Raw genomic sequence first — 20,182 nt, forward strand, 5'->3', positions numbered from 1 at the left:
GGGGCCTCCCACATATGTTGGTCCTGACTGGGGAGCCAAAGGGAATCAGGACGCTCTGGCCTTTTCCAAGAGCCTCAAGAAGCAGGAGGGCCCCTCAACAGTGAATACACAGGCTCTGGGGGCCTCCCTCCCTGGGCCAAGCTGGCAGGAAGAGGTCCCCCTTGCTGTGGGGATGGAGCCTGGCCAGGAATGGATTTCCAGGGGAACAGCAAACATTCATCCAACAAACACTGTGAGCATCTAATCCACACCAGGGAAGGAGGGAGGGAGGGCAGGGCAGACTCCCAGGAGTCTCAGACAGTCAGCCAGAGCGGACCGGATAAAAGCATCTAGATGCTAAGGAAACTGAGGCAGGAAGGGCTCATGCCATGACAGCAGGGCTGGGTCTGGAACGTGACTCCAGAGCCCTAAGCTCTGCCTACATCTTCCACTCTGGAAGCTGCTAATCAACTCGGTTTGGGGTCCCACAGGCCAAGGAAGCAGCAACTCACATCCTGCCCACCTTCCTCCCCGCAGCTCGCCAGGGCTGGGAGGCGACTTGCCTGCAGCTGCTCATGGCTGCCCGCGCCCCCAGGGTTGCTCACCTGGGCTTCCTGGATCTCCAGCCTCTGCCCACCCCACAGAGCCTGGGTCTGCTGCACCAGGACCAGGGGCTGCCCATCCTTGTACCAGGTCACAGTTGGCTCGGGGAATGCATCTGTCTCGCAGCTCAGGACAGCTTTGTCCCCGACCCTCACCAGGACCGCATCCTGGGGGCCGCTAGGAGCCTGCCTGAAGGCAGGGGGAACTGGGGGCAAGAGATAGCAGAGTGAGATGCTGCAGCTCTCCCTGCGCCCTCCCCACTCAGCCACAGGGAAAATGCCAGTGGACACCCACCAGGGTCACACAGCAGACCCAGCCCTGGGGGCTGGCACAGACCCAGGGGAGTTGGAGGAAGAGAACCAGGCCAGCACGCCAAGGACCCGCTGAGTGACCAGGGACAGCCTCTTGCCTCTCTGAGCCTCAGCCTCCTAGATGGGGGAGATGCTGACGCCCGCCCCCACCCAGGCTTTTTCCGACAGGGGGCAGACCCCAGCTGGGTTACAGCCCTCTATGGGGGCCCCTTCATTCCCCTGCAGCTCCAGCAAATCAGTGTAGAAGCCCTCCTTCCCCATGGCTGTGAGCCCACAGGCCTGGCGCAGTGTCTGGCTGGTGTTCGTGCAAGAGAATGGACCAGCCCAGGGGCTAGAAAGAACCTTCCAGCGAGTCCTTGCTCAAGATGCCTTGGACCAGCTTTTCCCCAAGAGGATTCTGAAGACTTGAAACAGGCTCCACCGTGAAACAGGCTTCTCCGACCACACAAGGCTTGGGGAGGTCCCTTCCCCAGCCAGGCTTTTGGGGCCCATCCCGCTGCTCCCCCCGCTCAGAGCTGATTCGTGCGGGCATCCCAGCCTCCCCCTGTGCCTCCTGGCCCTCTCCTGGCTCTGTTCCCCGGCGGATGTAGGCTGAGGGGTGATTGAAGGAGCGGGGACAGTACGAGTCGTGGACAGACACGGACGTACCCAGAACACTGAGCTGCACCAGTTTCTGGTCTCGGCCGGCAGCATTGAGGGCTTCGCACGTGTACATCCCAGAGTCCGACAGCCGTGCTCTCCCCAGCTGCAGCGTGTGGGTGCCTGCCGGGGGGAGCCAGCCCCTCACATCAGCATTCTAGCCCAGCCCCCAGTCCTAAATCCCTGCCCAACTGACAGCCCTGTCCAAGATCGGGGGAGCAACTCTCTCCCCAGGTAACCTTAGAGCTGGGCCGGACGCCTCAGTTTACCCACCAGGCAGGAGGAAGGCCTCTTCACCCAGGGAGAGGGCCTGGCTGTCCTTGTACCACGTGACCTCGGGGTTTGGGTGAGCGTGGACGTCGCAAGGGAGGGAGACGCTGCTGTTGAGGATGGCAGTGACCTGCTCCAAGTCCAGGCCTGCGATTCGTGGCGCAACTATCCCCGCAGCCACCACGGTAGAGAAAGGCATGAGAATCACACCAGCGGGGGAGCACGCAGCCCAAGAGAAACCCTGAGCCTCACCCAGCTCCTGGGGCTTCACCTCGGCACAACTTCAAATAATTCAGAAACCTCCATTTGCCATGACTCTCATACACAGAAGGACACTGGGTAGGGGATCAGAGAGGGAGAGTCACTGTTCCAAGGCCACACAGATGGTCAGTGGCAGAGCTAAGATATCAGTTCAGGTTTGAGCCCATGACCTTGAGGGCTCAGCACTATCTTCCTCCATCTCCGAGACCATAGCTGTCCCCCCATCTGGAGACAGAACTCACAGCCACTGCAGTGCGGTGTGCGTCATGAGTTGCAGAGGTTAGGAGCGGAGGCTCCGGGGCGGTGAGACACCCCCACTCCTCTCTGAGGGTGACCTCCCTGAGTCTCCTCCCACAGCTGCAAAGCTGGGCTAACCTAGCTCTGCTGGAAGGAGTCAGCCCAGGGAAAGTACTTAGCCTCGTGTCAGGTACACAGTAAGTGCTCAGTAATGGTGGTGTTAACACCTCAAAAGAGCTGTTCCCTGGCCACCTTCAAAGTTGCTTAAAACCACCTGGGGTTGGCACAGTGGTGATCAGGGCCCCCCAAATGCTCTCTGTCTCGGGATGTGGCTGGGGCCCGGCTGGGATCCCTGAACTCTGATTGCAGGACCCAGAGCCCAGGATACTGGAAGCCCCAAGGCAGTGCCCCCTGGGGAGGGAAAAGGAACCCACAGGGGCTGCCTGCTCAGCCCAGCTCACCTTGAACCCTGAGGGTGAAGAGCTTCTCAGCCGAGCCTGCCTGGTTCTCGGCCACACACATGTAGCTGGCGGCGTCGGCCACCTCTGCCATGGAAACCTGTGGGTGCAGGGAGCCATGCCTGGGAGATGCCTGAGACCCGTTGGACACCACCACCCCCAGAAATGACTGCGAGGACTCCCTTCCATCCCATGCCAGGGAAGCAGGCACCAGGCAGCTCATGGAGACCTGGAACCTCCTCCATCCTGGGCCTTGTGTAGCGCTAAGGAGCGGGCGTGTGAGGTTGGTGTTGGGTGGTTCTCTGTAGCAAACCAGATGTGACAAGAGCCTCCCCCACCCCTGTGGAGGGCCGTGCCGTGTGTGTTGGGCTCCCGGGATCCCTGCAGCTCTGTGTCTGCACATGGGGTGACTCAGGGGGCTGCCTGATGTCTGAGTGCTGGGCACGGCTCTGCACGTGCCAGCTGGTGATCCCGCGGAAGGCTGCTCTGTGCGGTGCTGGGCTCTGGGTCCCACACTCATGTGCGTCCTTTGCTAGGTGTCTCCTGAAGCTCTGGATGCCGTGCACAGGCCTGTGCTGGCCCAGCATGGCTCCTCACAGGTGATTCTTGGCTGGGCTCCAGCATGGTTCCCAGCAAAGAGCCTCATTTTCAGATAACGACCCCTCCCTGGTTCCCAGACAAGTGGTGCTGAGCCTCAGCAGTCACCGCCCCTAGCCCGTGCAAGGGGCTGCCCTGACCTGCAAGACTTGCCCGTCCTCCAGGACCTGCAGCCGTGGGCTCGGGGAGAAAGGCAGCCCATTCTGGAGCCACGAGATGGTGGGCTCGGGGTTTCCCAGGGCTGGGCACTGCAGGCTGACGGTGCTGCTGGCATTGACTGTCACCTCTTCCACCAGCTCCTCTGTGTCGCCCAGGATCACAGGTGGGGCTGGGGGTGGGGGAGAGGAGGTTGAGGGGCCAGCACAGGCCCCTGGGAGTGGGGATGGCCGTGGAGGCAAGGGTGGCACTTGGTGTCAGGCGCTGGCTGGGAACCTCATGCCCATCTCTCCAAGCCCTCCCAACCCCTGACACAGCTAAGGAATCGGGGGCACAGAAAGGGTTGTGATTTGCTCCACATCACACAGCCAGGAAGCTGCTGACTTGGAACCTGCGCCCAGTCCTGCATGATTTTTTGAGGTCGAGCTTGTCACTCCAGTTTCAACCTCTGAGTACAGCAAGACTGCGTGCACTTTGCCTCGGCCCCTTCCGAGCAAGGCCCTTACGGTGTCTGCAGTCCCAGGAATCCCCACCTGCAGGCCCCGCCACTCACTCAGCACCAGCAGCTCGTAATGCAGCCAGTCCTCGCCCACCTCGTTGGAGGCCTTGCACGAGTACCTCCCGGCATCCTCTGCCCGCACCAGGGGGATCTGCAGGACCCGGCCTCCTGCAGGGACACGGGACAGAGGCCTGGGCTCAGGCACGAGAATCACCCCCAAGAGCAAGGATGCTGCCCCCTCCTCTGGAGTGGACCTAGGATATGTGACTGTCCCCTGCCTCATCTGTGAAATGAGGAGAATCAGCCTGTCCTGCCCAGCTCACGGGTGGAAGTCAGGGCACAGCCATCATTCAGTGTGTGCCAAGCCCTGGGCTGCACATTCTCAGCCTGTCCCACGATGCCTCTGTGGGGCACACGCTGTTGTCACTCCCATCTTACAGACGGCAAACCTGAGCCTTCATGGCAGTGCTGGGCATGACAGCAGCGGTCGCTGGCTCAGCTCTGCTGTTGTGCTGAGCCCAGCTCCTTGGCAAGGGCAGAGTCCAAGCAGAGACTCAGGAGGCAAGGGAGGCAACTCCTGGGGCTGTGGCGGTTGGTGGGGGTAGGAGTAGGGGTGGGGGCCGGGGAGGCATCAAAGCCAGCCAGGGGCCAGGCACAGTGGCTCATGCCTACAATCCTACAATCCCAGCACTTTGGGAGGCCAAGGCAGGTGGATCACCTGAGGTCAGTAGTTCAAGACCAACCTGGCCAACATGGTGAAACCCCATCTCTACTAAAAATACAAAAATTCCCCGGGTGTGGTGGCGCACACCTGTAATCCCAGCTACTCAGAAGGCTGAGGCAGGAGAATCGCTTAAACCCAGGAGGCAGAGGTTGCAGTGAGCCAAGATTGCACCACCGCACTCTAGCCTGGGCGACAGAGTGAGACTCTAGCTCAGAAAAAAAAAAAAGAGCCAGCCAAGGCCAGAGCCTGGCATCTATGGGGGCTGGAGTTGGTCTCCAGTGGGGGCCTGGTTAGGGTTACTGCGTGCTCAGAATTCTAGGTTGCGGCTGACCGGCCCGGGCTATGGGTGGCTTGACCAGGTTGAGAGCCTGCAGAGCCCAGTGGCCAGGATTGGGGCAGCAGTGGCATTGTAGGGGTCAGTTGATGTTTGAGGTTAGTGTAAGGTCAGGGTAAGAATTCAGGTCAGCTGTGACCATGACATCTATTTTCTCAGGATTAGAGAACAGAGGTTAGAGGTCAGTTGTCAGGGTGAGAGGTGAGTGGTAGGGTTGGAGGTAAGTGGGTAGGACTGGGGGGCAGTTGGTGGCTGTGGTCTGCATTCAGCTATTGGTTGGGATTAGCTGATGGTTAGAGTCTGATCAGGACCAGCAGGTGACAGAGCCTACTGTGCACCCAGGACTTGGGGGTCAGGATCAGTGGTCAGTGGCCAGGTTAAGGGATCCGTCCAGAGGCTTCTAATAGGAACTAACAGTGTTCAGTAAGAGTTGCACTCCTGGATCTGCAAGAGGCCTCCTTCTTCTTTTTTTTTTTTTTTTTCTTTTTTTGAGATAGAGTCTTGATCTGTCACTCAGGCTGGAGTGCAGTGGCATGATCACAGCTCACTGAAGACTTGACCTCCTGGGCTTAAGGGATTCTCCTTCTTCAGCCTCTTCAGTAGCTGGGACCACAGGTACATGCTACCATGACCAGCTAGTTTTAAAATATTTTGTACAGACAGGGTCTCACGATGTTGCCCAGGCTGGACTTGAATACCTGGACTCAAACGATCCTCCCACCTCAGCCTCCCAAAGTGCTGGGATTACAGGTGTGAGCCACCACGCCCGGCCACCTCCTTTTCTTGCAAGCACCAAAGTAGAAATCCTGGTCTGATTCTGCTCATTGGAGACCTGTGCAACTGACCACTTCTCCCCAAAACCAGCCCCATCGCCGGCCCATCTCTGGCAGGACACAGTTCGAATCTCAAACAGAGACCACCCAGGCTTCCCTCACGAGCCAGGTGGGCTGGGCATTTCTAAGCCCCACCCCTGGAGCCTTTTAAGTCAAAATCACCTACCAAAAATTATTCTGAAATAAAAGGTTTACTTAAAAAAATTAAATTACCTTAAATAAACAAATACCACTTAAGGTGGTGAAAGAAAAAACAAAAGCTGGCTGAGCATGGTGGCTCACGCCTATAATCCCAGCACATTGGGAGGCCGATCCAAGACGGCGAATCACCTGAGGTCGGGAGTTGGACCGATGGCCAACATGGAGAAACTCCATCTCTACCAAAAATACAAAAAGTAGCCAGGTGTGGTGGCACATGCCTGTAATCCCAGCTACTCGGGAGGCTGAGGCAGGAGAATCACTTGAATCCAGGAGGTGGAGGTTGCAGTGAGCTGAGGTTGTGCCACTGCACTCCAGCCTGGGCAGCAAGAGCGAAACTCCGTCCCAAAAAATAAAAATAGAAAAAAAGAAAAAGAAAAAAAACCCAGACACAAAAGACATGAGTTCAGCCACCACAGTGTGGCCTTCAATGCCCAGCTAGAGCTTCGTCAGCGTTTGGAGTCATGAGCTTTGTTGCCGATTAACGAAGGGGCCAGCTGCCCCTGCAGAGAAAGTGGCAGCTTCTGCCGATCACTTAAGGACATTATGGATCTTGAAGCCCGGAAGGGCATGCCCCATGGTAGGAGGCTCTGCTCTATAAACCAGAGGCAAAAGGCAATCCAGTCTTTGCCTTCACACAGGCAAAGAACTTGTAGCTCCAGTTTACAAATTGCAGCTAAGGTCCAGAGTGGTTGTGTGCTCTGCTTAAGGTCACACAGCAAGCAGCACACAGGAGAGCTCAAAGCGCCCACTTTCTTCACGCACCCCTGACTCACCTTGCAGCACAGACACCCCATCCCCGGCCGAGAGGGGCTGATCCTCTCTGTACCAGGTGAGCTCCGGGGGTGGGATCGCGTTGGTGTCGCAGTACAGGTAGGCTGGGTTGTTCTCTACGATCTCCCTGTATTCCGTGACTCCGCCCCGGGCCTCCTCCTCCTGGGACAGGATCTCGAAGGCTGCACTGGCATCACCCACCTTCTGGAACATGGGGGGCACTGGGTGGGGGAGACAAAGCCCTTAGGAAGCACAGCAGAGGGGTGGGGAATGCACCTCTGCTCACGGAGATTCTCGTCCCAGCCTCTCCCAGTTGTGGAAATCCGTTACTTGAGCCACATTCTCTTAGGGCAGGGAATTTCTTAAATTCCCTCACTCCCTAAACCAGTGTTTATTGAGCAACTACTATGTGCTGGGCACTTGGATAAGGCTCCTTCCCTAAGCAGCTCTTGTCTAATGGATGCTAAAGACTCCTTGTAACATGGAAATATTTTTCACAGTTGGAAGCCAGATACTAAGCTTTAGCCAATGTTTGTTTATCAGAGCATAGAGGCACAAAATCATCAGCTTTAGAAATGGAGGGGGGCCCTCAAGGTCACCTGCTTTGATCACCTGCATTTTACGAAGGATCAAATTAAGGCCCGGAGGGGGCTGTGTCATCCCCAGGTTGTCCCCAGGTAACATAACCAGTTCACGACACAGCCAGGGCTAGAGGGCTGGTGGCCAGAAGCACCAGAGATGAAAAAGGGTATGAGCAGCCCGGAGCAGGTGTGCCTCCTGCCAGGACACTCCACGGGCATTGTGTAGCAAAACCTGCTTCTGAACACTTATCCATCGCCCAGCTTTCCTGTCAGCCTCCTGCCTCCCTGCCTCCCCTTTCTAGCCTCCCAGCCTCCCACGCCCAGCCTCCCCTTCCCAGCCTCCCCATCCCAGCCTCCCACTCCCAGCTCCGTCTCCCACCCTCCCCTTCCTACCTTCCACCCTCCCCCTCCCCACCTCCCCCTCCCAGCCTCCCTGCCTCCTCCTCCCAGCCCCCCTTTCCCAGCCTCCCCATCCCAGCCTACCAGCCTCCTCCTCCCAGCCCCCCTTTCCCAGCCTCCTCATCCCAGCCTACCAGCCTCCTCCTCCCAGCCCCCCTTTCCCAGCCTCCTCATCCCAGCCTACCAGCCTCCTCATCCCAGCCTCCCCTTCCCAGCCTCCTCCCCAGCCTCCTCATCCTAGCCTCTTAGTCTCTCCCTCCCAGTCTCCACAGCCTCCCCCCAGCCTCCCCCATGTAGCCTTCCAGCATTCCCCTCCCAGCCTCCTCTTTCTAGCCTCTCAGCTCCCCGTCTCCCAGCCTCCCAGCCTCTCCCTCCCAGCCTCTCTGACTCCTGGCTCCCTCTTTTCCTTCCTTCACTTTTTAAAAAGGAAAACGTCAAACACTGATGCAAGCGAGAGAAGAATATGAGCCCCAGGCACCCACAAGCAGTTTCAACCACTGAGGCAGCCACTCAGCTTACTCTCCACCAGAGATTCTGAAGCGATGCCCCAGGTTTCCCTAACAACGCGAGAGGCATCTGGCAGAGGGGCTAAGAGTGTGGCGTTCTGGCTCAACCAGACCGTTCCAGGCTCCACCACTCAATTCTGTGGTTTGGGGCCACAGCCCTCATGTCTTTGACTTTGGTCCCTCAAGGCAGAGGGGTTGGGGCAGGATGCCGTTCTGGGCAGCTGAGATGAGCCAGTGGGAGATGCCGCGGGTGGCGCGTGAGCTGCAGGACACACGGTGGGGGCCTGCGGAGGGCCAGCCCCGCAATGTCCTCACACTGGCCGACGCCCCACCCCCGGCCCACTGGTGCCACGCACCCTGGATGAGCACGTTGAAGTCCTGGTCATCCTCGCCGGCCACGTTGGTGGCCACACACAGGTACCGCCCCGAGTCCAAGACCTGCGTGGGCTGGATCTGGAGCAGTCGCCCCTCACCCAGGACCTGCAGCCGCAAGCTGGGGGTCACGGGCTGCGAGGAGGACGAGGGGGTCAGGGGAAGGGAGATCAGAAATGAGGGGCTGAGAGCAGCAAGACAAGTGTGCTTACTTCTCAATACATTCTCCAAAAATGCAGCATAAAGTGACAAGAACACCCAGAGACATTTATAAAACCAAATCCATAGAGCATAAGGATGAGAAGGGCCACACATGGGTGAAAATAGTAGAGTTTAACGTTTACAAAGAGTTCAACTTTTTATTAAAAATATGGCCAGGCGCGGTGGCCAGACCTGTAATCCCGGAACTTTGGGAGGCCAAGGTGGGTGGATCACAAGGTCAGGAGTTTGAGATCGGCCTGGCCAACATGAAGAATCCCCATCTCTACTAAAAATACAAAAAATTAGCCGGGCGCGGTGGTGCGCGCCTATAATCCCAGCTACTCAGGAGACTGAGGCAGGAGAACCACTTGAACCCGGGAGGCAGAGGCTGCAGTGAGCCAAGATCGTGCCACTGTACTCCAGCCTGGGTGACAGAGCAAGACTCTGTCTCAAAAATAAAAATAATAAAATAAAATAAAATAATGGCCGGGTGCGGTGGCTCACGCCTGTAATCCCAACACTTTGGGAGGCCAAGGTGGGCAGATCACCTGAGGTCAGGAGTACGAGACCAGCCTGGCCAACACGGTGAAACCCTATCTCTACCAAAAATTACAAAAATTAGCTGGGCATGGTGGCGGGCACCTGTAATTCCAGCTACTCAGGAGGCTGAGGCAGGGAGAATTGCTTGAACCCAGGAGGCAGAGGTTGCAGTGAGCCAAGACTGCACCACTGCACTCCAGCCTTGGCGACAGAGCAAGACTCCATCTCAAAAAAATTAAAATAAAATAAATAAAGGGTGACTGGGGTCCGGACCAGCTCTAGAGCTAGGTGCTTTAAGGGAAGCCTTTTCTGGAAGATTCCAAGCAGAACCAGCCGGAAGCAGAGGTGAGAGCTAGAAGCTGCGCAGGGGGTCCCACACTCACCTGTCCGTCCTTGTACCAGCGGATGGTGGGCGGGGGCACAGCCCAGCTCTCACACTCCAGCGTCAAGGTGCTGTTGACCTTGGTCTTCACCTCCTTCATGCCAACCTCCCCCAAGGGGTCGTCTTTGGAGATGGAAGGGGGAACTGAAAAGCAGGAGGGGTCTGAGAGCAGAGCTGGGGGATGGGTGCTGAGACCCTGAGCTTACCCTTGTCCTGGGGGTAGCCCCAGAAATGGGGGCCAGCCTGAGAGACACAGGGATCCTGGAAGCCAGCCTGCTCCTGGCTGTCCATTTAGGGGAGAGAGCATTTGTCTGCAAGAGTTATAGGACGGGTCAGGTCTGAGGCAGGGGAATTTCTGGGGTCACCTCAGAGGACTTCCTTGGGGGTCCCAAGTCTCAATCTGCAGAGCCTCTGGTTATACCCCGAAGCAGAAGTGGCAGGAGGAAGCTAGGACTGCAGTGGGTCTGGGAGCCCACATGGCCCAAGCCCTAACTCACTGTTCTCTCCTCATCGTGTCCTCTGGAGCCTGCCCTAGCTGCCCGGTGACTGTCAGAGGACATATGCCACATGGAGACCCCCTGGAGCACCAAGGATGGCTCAGGTGCCTGGGCCCCTGGGTTCCCGGGCGGTCTTCTGCCCACCCAGCTGTGCCCCAGGGTCCCCGACTCACTGAGCACTTCCACATGGTAGTTTTTCACAGCCTCCCCGAGCTCGTTGGTGACCACGCAGGTGTACTGGCCAGCATCTTCCTTCTGGGCATTCAGGATCTGCAGCCCGTGGGTACCTGTGTGGGGGCCAGTGGCCAGGGTCACCCCGAATCTGCAGCCTCATGCCAGGCATAAGGACAGGCTCACAGGTCCTCTCCTCCAACTCTGATGACATGTCACCTGTCCCCTCCCTCCTTCCCCCCAGAGGGCGTCACCTGGGAGCAGCTGGATGTTCCTGGAGGCCTCAAACGGGGCCCCGTCCTTCATCCAGGTGATGTTGGGGGAAGGGAAGGCCAGGGCCTCGCAGATCAGAGAGATGGGGTTGTTGATGGTCACGGTCACCTCCTCGTCTGCACTGTCCTCGGCCACTCCCAGGATGGTGGGAGCCACTGTGATAGCAGACCAGGGGGGCACTTGTGAGCAGAGATCCCTGACCCTAGACTAAGTCCAGGAAAGCCTCGGACCCCGGTGCTGGGCCTCGGTGCTTCTGTCACTTACATTATAGAGATGGGAAACTGAGGCTCAGAGAAGCCCATGCCCGGGGTGCTCAGACTTGAACTCAGGCCTGGGTGACCCAGAGTCCAGCTCTGCAAACACTAAGCAATACTACAAGGGAAAGCTGAATAATTTCTGCCTCCATTTCCCCCATAGCTTCTCAACATCCAGCCTCTCTAACAATTAACCAGAGGCTTCTCAATTCTGTCTGAGGGGTGAGTGGAAGTTGGGGGGCTTTGTTCCCCGCTGAGTAGAGTAGCTTTGCTTTCATTGGTCCCAATATTTCTTCTTTCAACCTCCGCAGGGGACTCTCCTTTTAACTGACAACGTTTTAGAAACAGATTTTTCTAAGCTGGTCTGTGCCCCTCTCATTTGATAGACGTTCTGTTTCCCCAGGCTAACAGAACAGTAAGTATGTATTGTCCTCAGGAGATGGAGAGATGCCTGGTTGTGAACCCACCACGCTGGGGCCTGGCAATACCTCTTGTCACCTCTCTGAGCCTCAGGGCTTCATCAATGACATGGGGACAAGCACATCTCCCACCTCCCAGTGTCACTGTGAAGATTCAATCAATCAGGCCTGTTGAAATGCCTGGCCCATAATAAATGTTCAGTCAACAGAGTCGCTATATGATTTTTGTTGTCAGACTCAGAGAATTAGAAGAAAAATAGTAGAATGGTTTGTGGGAAGTTGTCTGTAAGGAGCCAGTCACCTTGCTTCTCCCTCCCTCCAGCACCTGCGGTGGCCAGGAGATGCCCAAAACTTACACAGGACACTGAGCTGGAAGTGTTTGGTCTTCTCCCCAACAGCGTTGGCTGCAATGCAGGAGTAGTGGCCAGCACTGGACAGGTTTGCCTGGAGGACCTGCAGGAGGACTCCGTCTGGGGAGATGTGGTAGGCATCTCCACCAGCCAGGGGCCGGCCATCTTTGAACCATGTGAGCTTGGGCTGTGGGTGGCCTGTATGCAGAGCAGAGAATGAGACAATTTGGCAGGCTTTGACTAGGGCAGCCCAGGGGTCACAGGCTGCTCCCAGATGGATCAGGGGATGTGGATTTTCCATCCTAGCCCAGAGGCCCATGAAGCACAAAAAGCAGCAGCAGCAGCCTGTGCCACTTCCTCTGTGATTTGGCTGCCTTCTCCTTACTGAGGAATGGGTAGAGATGGCTTGGTACTGACAGGCAAGACAGAAAAACAAGTTATTCCTTCCATCCATTCACTCGTCCACCCACCCACACACCATCCATCCAATCCACTCACCCACACCCAACCATCCACCCATACTACCATCCATTCATCTACCTACTCACCTATCCTTCCATTCAATCAATCATCCATTCATCTCTCCATTCATCCACCCACCCACCCATCCACCCACCCATCCACCCAACCATCCAACTATCCAACCATCCATGCATCTACCTACCCAACTATCCCTCCATTCAACCAATCATCCATTCATTTCTCCATTCATCCATCCACCCATCCATCCATCCATTCACCCACCCAACCACCCAACCATCCAACCATCCAACTACCTACCCACCTATCCTTTTATTCAGCCAATCATCCATAAATCTCTCCATCCATCCATCCATGCACCCATCCACACATCCATCCATCCATCCATCCAACCCTCATTCATTCATCCACCCATTCATTCATCTACCCATCCACCTACCTATCCATATATCCATCCACCTACCTATCCATCTATCCATCCACCTACCTATCCATCTATCCATCCATCTACCTATCCATCCATCCATCCATCCATCCATCCATCCATCTATCCATCCACCCACCCACATATCCATCCATCCATCCATCCATCCATCCATCGAACCCTCATTTATTCATCCACCCATTCATTTATCTACCCATCCACCTACCTATCCATCTATCCACCCACCTACCTATCCATCTATCCATCCATCCATCCATCCACCCACCCACCCACACATCCATCCATCCATCCATCCATCCATCCAACCCTCATTTATTCATCCACCCATTCATTTATCTACCCATCCACCTACCTATCCATCTATCCACCCACCTACCTATCCATCTATCCACCCACCCACCCACCCATCCATCCATCCATCCATCCATCCATCCATCCATCCATCCATTCATCCATCCATCCATCCAACCATCCTTCAACCCATAAGCATTAATGGGAGCCTACTCTGCCAGGCACTGGGGAAACCATGGTGACAAGGCAGCAGCCGGGTCTTCAAGAAGCTCAGATGCCACAAGGCCACTATGGTCCAATGTGGGTCAGTGCTAGGACAGGGAAGCACTGGGGCTTGTGGGAGCCCAGTGGAGGTGGCCCACTGGGCATTAGGGGCCAGCCAAGGACTCCCTGTGGAGGGTCCTGAAAGCTGAGGTCTGTAGTGAGGTGGGGAGAGGGAAGAGTGTTTGGGATGGAAGAACACATGCAAAGATGAGCCAGGGCCTGGTGCCGAGTCCAAGACGTAGAGACCCCAGTCAGGAGGAGTGGGGCTGGGGCAGGTGGGCAGATCCCCAGGGATCCCCTCCTTTCTGAAGGTGCCTTCCCACCCCTTCTCCCAGCCCACCACATCATGTGGCCCTTACCTGTAACGTTGCACATGAGATGGGCAGTCCGTCCTTCAGGGACCTTGATCACCTCCTCCAAGTCCTCGTTCTCAATACTGGGAGGAACTGGGAGAAGCAGGGAGACAAATGGCTAGTGACTGGGGGCGGGGGCTGGCCCACCCAGGCTACACAATCACAGAACAAGAAGCCAAGAGCCCACCGTTTCTTGTGCTTCAGTTTCCCTATCCCATGCCTGTTTCCATAGGGTGGTGAGTTTAAGAAACATTTCCTGCTGGCTGATGGAAGCACCAGTGTCTCAGAAGAAGACTCTGATGACAGGCAGGCAGTCTTAGTGGTGTAGAAAATATTTGCCCCCTTCCACTTTGGATTGTCCCTGCTGTTTCTGGAAAGTTCCATGGCAGCCTCAGAACAGAGGCTTCTTGTCACTTGGGCTGGAGAGCAGTGGCACAATCACTGCAGCCTCTGCCTCCCGAGTAGCTGAGACTACAGGCGCGTACCACCATGCCCAGTTATTTTGTACATTTAACAGAGACAGGGTTTCACCACACTGCCCAGGCTTGAACAAAGGTTTTTGATGAGGCAAAGCTTACAAGGCGTAGCTTCTCCCTCCTTCTCTGTGCTGGGCCCCTGCTATGCAGCATGAGCCATGAGTCTGGGGCCCTGCCTCTGGGAGCTCCCAGGCAGTGGGGAAGAGTTCATAGGGCACTCATGAGAATGGGGTTGTAACGCACCCAGCACCTCCACACTGAAGTTCCTCCGCGCCTCCCCGGCCTCGTTGCTTGCCAGGCATGAGTAGAGGCCACTGTCTCGCTCCTGTGTCTGAGTCATCTTCAGCATCCAGCCACCTGGGGAGGGAGGGGCATGGGCCCCAAGCATGGCTCTGAGCAGCATTTTGTCCCCAGCTGAGCCCCCTGCTGCCCAGCAGGAAAAGGCATTATAATTAGACGTGTACATATCTGTCTCCCATTGTGTCCTGTTCCTCAGATCCAGAAACTGAGGCCCAGGAGGGTAAACAAACGGATGGAGCTGCCTGGAGATTAGACACATACCAGAATAAATCCGAGGACCCTGCTCTAGCAAGAAGTATCTGTCACCCTGGCCACCCCTGGCTCTGGGGATTGGCTGCAACTGAAGGGAGAGCAATGGGTTATGTAGTCCTGGCCCAGCAGACCTCTGCTGTACTCTGACAGACATGATAAAAGGGCTTCTCCTCCCAAGGATCTCTCAGGGAGAGACAGCTCCTCTCAGAGGAACCCAAGGGTCTCCCAAGACCAGTGTGGGGAGGGCAGATACACAGGACACAGGCCACCACTGCTGTTACTGCACGCAGAGCAGACATTACTAATTGATTGCCACGTTCCTTTCTACTGGGCCCAATGCAGTCTCTGAATTCCTATCCACAGAATGCACCCTGCAATTCTTACCAAGTGCTCAGAAGTGATGCCCAAGAGGGAAATGTATTTGCCTTCTCATCATGGGCTGCATGGAACCACCAATGGGTGACTGAGGCATAGCCTCAGGGGCCTTGAAGTCCTTGCAGGATTTGGATGGGACAGAGACTCCTGGGCCTCAGTTCCTCATTTGTATACCAGCGAGAACCTCACAAACCCATTTTATGAGGATAAATATTCAGAGGAGAAGGTGCTTAGATCAGCACATCCAAAGCTTGTTACTGTTCTGGGGGATACTAGATATAAGTGCCAAAGTTTTTTTTTTTTCTTCTGCAGGACTTATCAGAACCTTTGCTATGCAAATATTCACTGTGGTTCTCTAGGTGAGCAGAGCAGGAAGCCTTTTCCAAATTTATCTAAATCCATGATTTTTTCCTGGAGCACCTCACCTGACTAGTGTTTTGGGCTGCATTCTCTGGGGACCAGCAGCTGGAATGATTATTCCAACCAGGCCTGGCAGCTCAGGGTCAGAGGTCATGGGCATGTAATGGATAGAGGCAGAGGCAGAGGGCCCAACCTGATTCCCAGGATCCAACCTTGGCTGGTATCTTACCTGCCAGCAGGTAGGTGTCCTCCCTGGGGCTGACAGGCTCCTCCCCTCGGAACCAGCGGATGGCTGGGGGTGGGATCCCAGTGGCTTCACAGAGCAGAGTTAAGGGGCTGTGCAAGGCAGCAGTGATGTTGGTCAGCGGGTCCAAGTCTCCGATGAGCTCTGGGGGCACTGGACACAAAGAAGAAGCCACATCCAGGGTGCAGATCAGGGCTGTGTGCTTCATGCTCCTTCCCCAGCCCCACTGACTGCCCCTCAACTCCACCCAACTGGGAGAGTCTGAGGAGCAGAAGTGATGAGAGCAGAGCCGCTCCCTCTAAAGCGAGGACACCTAGGAGGGAGCCCGTGGCGTCACAGGCTGGGCTCTAGAGTCAGGCAGCCTCCTTGGGCCTCAGTCTCCCCAAGCCCTCAGCGGGATGCTGGGGGATTCAACAGGAACACGTGAAAGTGCCTGGTCCAGTACCTGGGCAGAGCAAGCGCTGAGCCAGTGGGACTGGAATTTGTGCAAAGGTGAAGCCAGATGTGCTTCCTAAATCCACATGTGGAAGCTAAGTGGCGACACTGCAGTTCTGAAGGAACCTGCTCCTGAAGGAAACCACTCTCTACCCAGGCGGGTGGGGGTGTTGGGGATATCTGGGTGAGGCTCGAGATCCCAGCAACGGTGAGGGGCGCCCTCCCTAAACTGATCCCTGCCCACCTCTCCCACCCTATCTCTTACCACTCTCTGTCTCCACCCTGAATTATCCTTCAGGCATACAGTAGGAGCTCAGTAAATGATGGAATGCATGAGGCTGCCCCAGCCACCCTCTGCCTGGCACCTGCTTCCCCTCATCTAGCAGCTGCCTAACTCCTACTCACCCTTCATGGTCCAGCTTAAAGGGCACCTCCTCCGGGAGGCTGCCCTGGCCTGCCCCAACAGTATTCAAGGTTTTCCTGGTCTCTCACAAGCCCCTGAATTCTCCCCATCACATACCAGTCAGGCAGGACAGGGACTGCTTACTTCCCCAGTGCCCAGAACAGAGTAGGGGAAGAGTAAACCCAAGAGGGAGAGAGGGAGAGAGGGAGGGAGGAGAGCTGAACTGGGGGAAATTGGGGCCCTTTGGGACCAGTCCTGATTTTGAGAGCAGTGTTGGTGGCTCCCGCTTCCAGCAGCTCTCATTAGAGCCCTGACTCCAGAAAGAACAGCTGTGACCCCAGGATCACAGCCTGAGGGCTGTGCCTGGAGTTTGAACTGGCCTTGCCCACTCTAGTCTGCCCCAGCCCACCCTCCGCCAGCAGCTGCCGGTCCTCACCCAGCACGGAGAGCTCAAACCTCCTCTCTGCCCTCCCAGCCAGGTTCTCGGCCACGCAGCTGTAGCGTCCAGCATGGGCAGCCTGGGCCCGCTCCACACGCAGGCTCTGACCCTGGTTCTGCAGCTGCAGGCCCAGTTCAGCCCCCACGGGCTGGCCGTCCCACTCCCATGTCACTGTCGGAGGGGGTTTCCCTGTGGCGTTGCACTCCAGAGTGGCCACTCCATCCTGGACCACGGAGACCTGTGTGGGAAGCTCCCGGGGACCAGCAATCTGAGGGGGAACTGTTGGGTTGAGGAGAAAGCCCATCAGAGAAAGCTGCTGGGGCCACCAGGCACCACACACTTGCCCCGGGCCCAATAGGGACACACCCTCTCCCCTTGCCATCGCTGGCTGTGTGACCTCGTGACCTCACCTCTCTGGGCCTCCATTTTCCTTCCCAACAATGGGGTCATAATAGCACCCTACTGCTACAGCCTGGGAGTCACAGGCAGGCCTGCTATGTGGGGAACAGCCCTTTCAGGAAGTGTGATGGGTTTTCTTCCTCAAAAACAGAGACTTCCTGGAGCTTCAACAGTTGTTGGGACTGGTTGGGGGTGGAAAATTATTCTATGGGTGGGTTTCTCCTCAAGATGTTGAACAGCACTTTTCCTGGTTTTATTTTCTAGCAGGATTTTTACAAGGCTGGGGGATTTCATTTCATCACTGCAGGACCAGTAGATAGGGCTTTAGGTTTCCATCATATGTAGGAGCTTCGCATAATACTCATGCTTCTTTCAGGTTTCCAGCTGTTTCAGATGTGGCTTTTCTCCTCTGGACCATTGGGGGGCCCTTAGGGATTGTGCTGTGGCCCCCACCCCCAATGCTTGGGTTAGTGAGAAGCTGTGTGGGGGGGCAGTTAAAATGCCAGGTGATATGTTTTGGCTGTGTCCCCACCCAAATCTCATCTCTAATTGTAATCCCCACGTGCAGAGGGAGGGACCTGGTGGGAGGTGATTGGATCATGGGTGCGGTTTCCCCTATGCTGTTCTTGTGATAGCAAGTGAGTTAGTCAGGTCTCATGAGATCTGGTTGTTTGATGAGTGTCTGGTGCTTCCCCCTTCGCTCTCTCTCTCCTGCCGACATGTAAGGCGTGCCTTGCTTCCCCTTCATCGTCCGCCATGATTGTAAGTTTCCTGAAGCCTCCCCAGCCATGTGGAACTGTGAGTCAATTAAGCCTCTTGTTTATAAATTAGCCAGTCTCAGGTAGTATCTTTAGAGCAGTGTGAGAACGGACTCACACACCAGGAATCTGAGGGAGGAGAAAGCCTGCACCACACACCATCACTTCCCTGTATTTGCTCCGATTTGGGGGCGACGCCTGCCCAGCCAGCCCATGATCCCAGACCCTTCCAGCCCCCACCCAGCTCACCCACCGTGCACCTCCAGCTGCAGGTCCTGGCTGCTGTTCCCCACCACATTGCTGCAGTCACAGGTGTATGTTCCTTCCTGAGCCAGCTGGGCCTGTCCCAGGTACAGCAGCCTCCCCACAGCCGACACCTGCTGGAGGCCAGCCCCCTCCCCGGGGAGGGGTTGACCTGGGTGCAGAAAAAAAGAAACTCCTGGTCCAGGGCATTTGCAAGGACGTGATGTCTTTCCACATGGAAAGTTTGTCCTCCCACCCATTCTTGCCAATTCCTGCTCATCCTTCCAATGTTCATTTAGACACTACCTCTTCCAGGAAGCCTTCCATGAGTGCCACTTCTGGTCCTGGTGCCTCTTCTGAGCTCCTCCCTATCCCCCTAGGCTTCTCCCCATCACAGATCTGCCTACAGGTGCCCCATCTGAATCCTACCCTGGCCTCAGCCCTCCGGAATGGCAGACCCTGCCTCAATTTCCTTCCGGGATCTTTTTTTTTTTTTTTTTTTTTGAGACAGAGTCTTGCTCCGTTGCCCAGGCTGGAGTGCAGTGCCACCATCTCGGCTCACTGCAACCTCTGCCTCCTAGGTTCAGGTGATTCTCATGCCTCAGCATCCCGAGTAGCCGGGATTACAGGTGCACACCACCATGCCTGGATAATTTTTGTATTTTTTAGTAGAGATGGGGTTTCACCATGTTAGTTAGGCTGGTCTCTAACTCCTGACCTAAGGTGACCCACTGCCTCGGCCTCCCAAAGTGCTGGGATTACAGGCGTGAGCCACCGCCACCAGCCTCCCCCTGGGATCCTTAGTGGCTCCCCAGGGCCTGGCACACAGCAAGGCTCAGTAAAGGCTACTGACGGAATGACCATCCATTTAGCTATAGTGACCTGAGGAGGGTGACCAGGCAACTGGTAGACCTGGCATCAAGAAGTTCCCTTGTAGGAGGAGGATTTGTCAACCTTGACCTACTGGATTAAACCCTTCCACCTGTTTCTAGAGGAGCAGACCTTTTGGCTGGGTCATGACTCAATGCATGTCCCATCAGGGAAGCAGACCCAATGGCCACATGGCATTGCTTCCTCCCTCTCTGTCCTGATGACCTCAGCTTGTCTTGCTACTCCCAGGCTGCTTCCTAGCCCAGACCTCTCCTCTGAGCTCCAGACACCTGTCTCTCACCGTCCACTTGACACCTCACTAGGTATTTAGCAGATGTCTCAAGATTAATTCACCCCAAACACTAAGTCTTTCCACCATATCTGCCCCTGGGGTCTCCCATCTCGGTAATGGCAGCTCCACTCTCCTCCATCATCCCTGATTCCCTGCCTCCTCTCATTCCCCCATCCAACCAGCATTCCTGCCCCAGGACCCTTGCACTTACCCTTACTTTCGCCTGGGGTGCGTTTCCCTGTGATATTCTCCTGTTCAGCCCTTACCCTTTCAAGTCTGCTTGGTCAAGCATTCCTGGCCACCCAACTTAAAACTGCAATTCCTACAACCCCCCAGGACATCTTCTCCCGCTTCCTAGCTTTATTTTTCTCCATAGCATTTATCGCCTAAGGTATCGAGTCATTTACTAACTGTGTGTTTATTATCTGACTGCCCCCACTGTGAGGGTGGGGATCTGTTTTATCCTCTGCTGTATTTCTAGTGCCTAGAACAGGGCCTGGTACAGTCTCTCAATAAATATTGGTTAAATGGGCTGGGTGCAGTGGCTCATGCCTGTAATCCCAGCACTTTGGGAGGCTGAGGTGGCAGATCACCTGAGGTCAGGAGTTCGAGACCAGCCTGGCCAACATGGCGAAACCCTGTCTCTGCTAAAAATACAAAAATTAGCTGGATATGGTGGCACCTG

General features: G+C 55.9%; 1 protein-coding gene across 6 annotated transcripts in view; it reads right to left on the reverse strand.

The window, feature by feature from the left end:
- Positions 1-20,182, reverse strand: part of HMCN2 (hemicentin 2) — a 172,615-nt gene that overhangs the window by 49,050 nt on the left and 103,383 nt on the right. For all 6 annotated transcript variants that reach the window (XM_055270698.2, XM_055270699.2, XM_055270694.2 and 3 more), the window contains 17 exons: positions 18,346-18,507; positions 16,933-17,214; positions 15,644-15,811; positions 14,371-14,484; positions 13,658-13,744; positions 11,825-12,016; positions 10,777-10,950; positions 10,525-10,638; positions 9,856-9,998; positions 8,716-8,866; positions 6,876-7,094; positions 4,065-4,178; positions 3,496-3,683; positions 2,762-2,858; positions 1,806-1,967; positions 1,542-1,655; positions 585-787 (listed from right to left, as the gene is read on the reverse strand). In XM_055270698.2, coding sequence (XP_055126673.1) covers positions 585-787; positions 1,542-1,655; positions 1,806-1,967; positions 2,762-2,858; positions 3,496-3,683; positions 4,065-4,178; positions 6,876-7,094; positions 8,716-8,866; positions 9,856-9,998; positions 10,525-10,638; positions 10,777-10,950; positions 11,825-12,016; positions 13,658-13,744; positions 14,371-14,484; positions 15,644-15,811; positions 16,933-17,214; positions 18,346-18,507 — 2,684 coding nt within the window. The remainder of the gene's footprint in view (positions 1-584; positions 788-1,541; positions 1,656-1,805; positions 1,968-2,761; positions 2,859-3,495; positions 3,684-4,064; positions 4,179-6,875; positions 7,095-8,715; positions 8,867-9,855; positions 9,999-10,524; positions 10,639-10,776; positions 10,951-11,824; positions 12,017-13,657; positions 13,745-14,370; positions 14,485-15,643; positions 15,812-16,932; positions 17,215-18,345; positions 18,508-20,182) is intronic.

This window comes from Symphalangus syndactylus, chromosome 3 (assembly GCF_028878055.3).
Source record: "Symphalangus syndactylus isolate Jambi chromosome 3, NHGRI_mSymSyn1-v2.1_pri, whole genome shotgun sequence".
NCBI classification, from domain to species: domain Eukaryota; kingdom Metazoa; phylum Chordata; class Mammalia; order Primates; family Hylobatidae; genus Symphalangus; species Symphalangus syndactylus.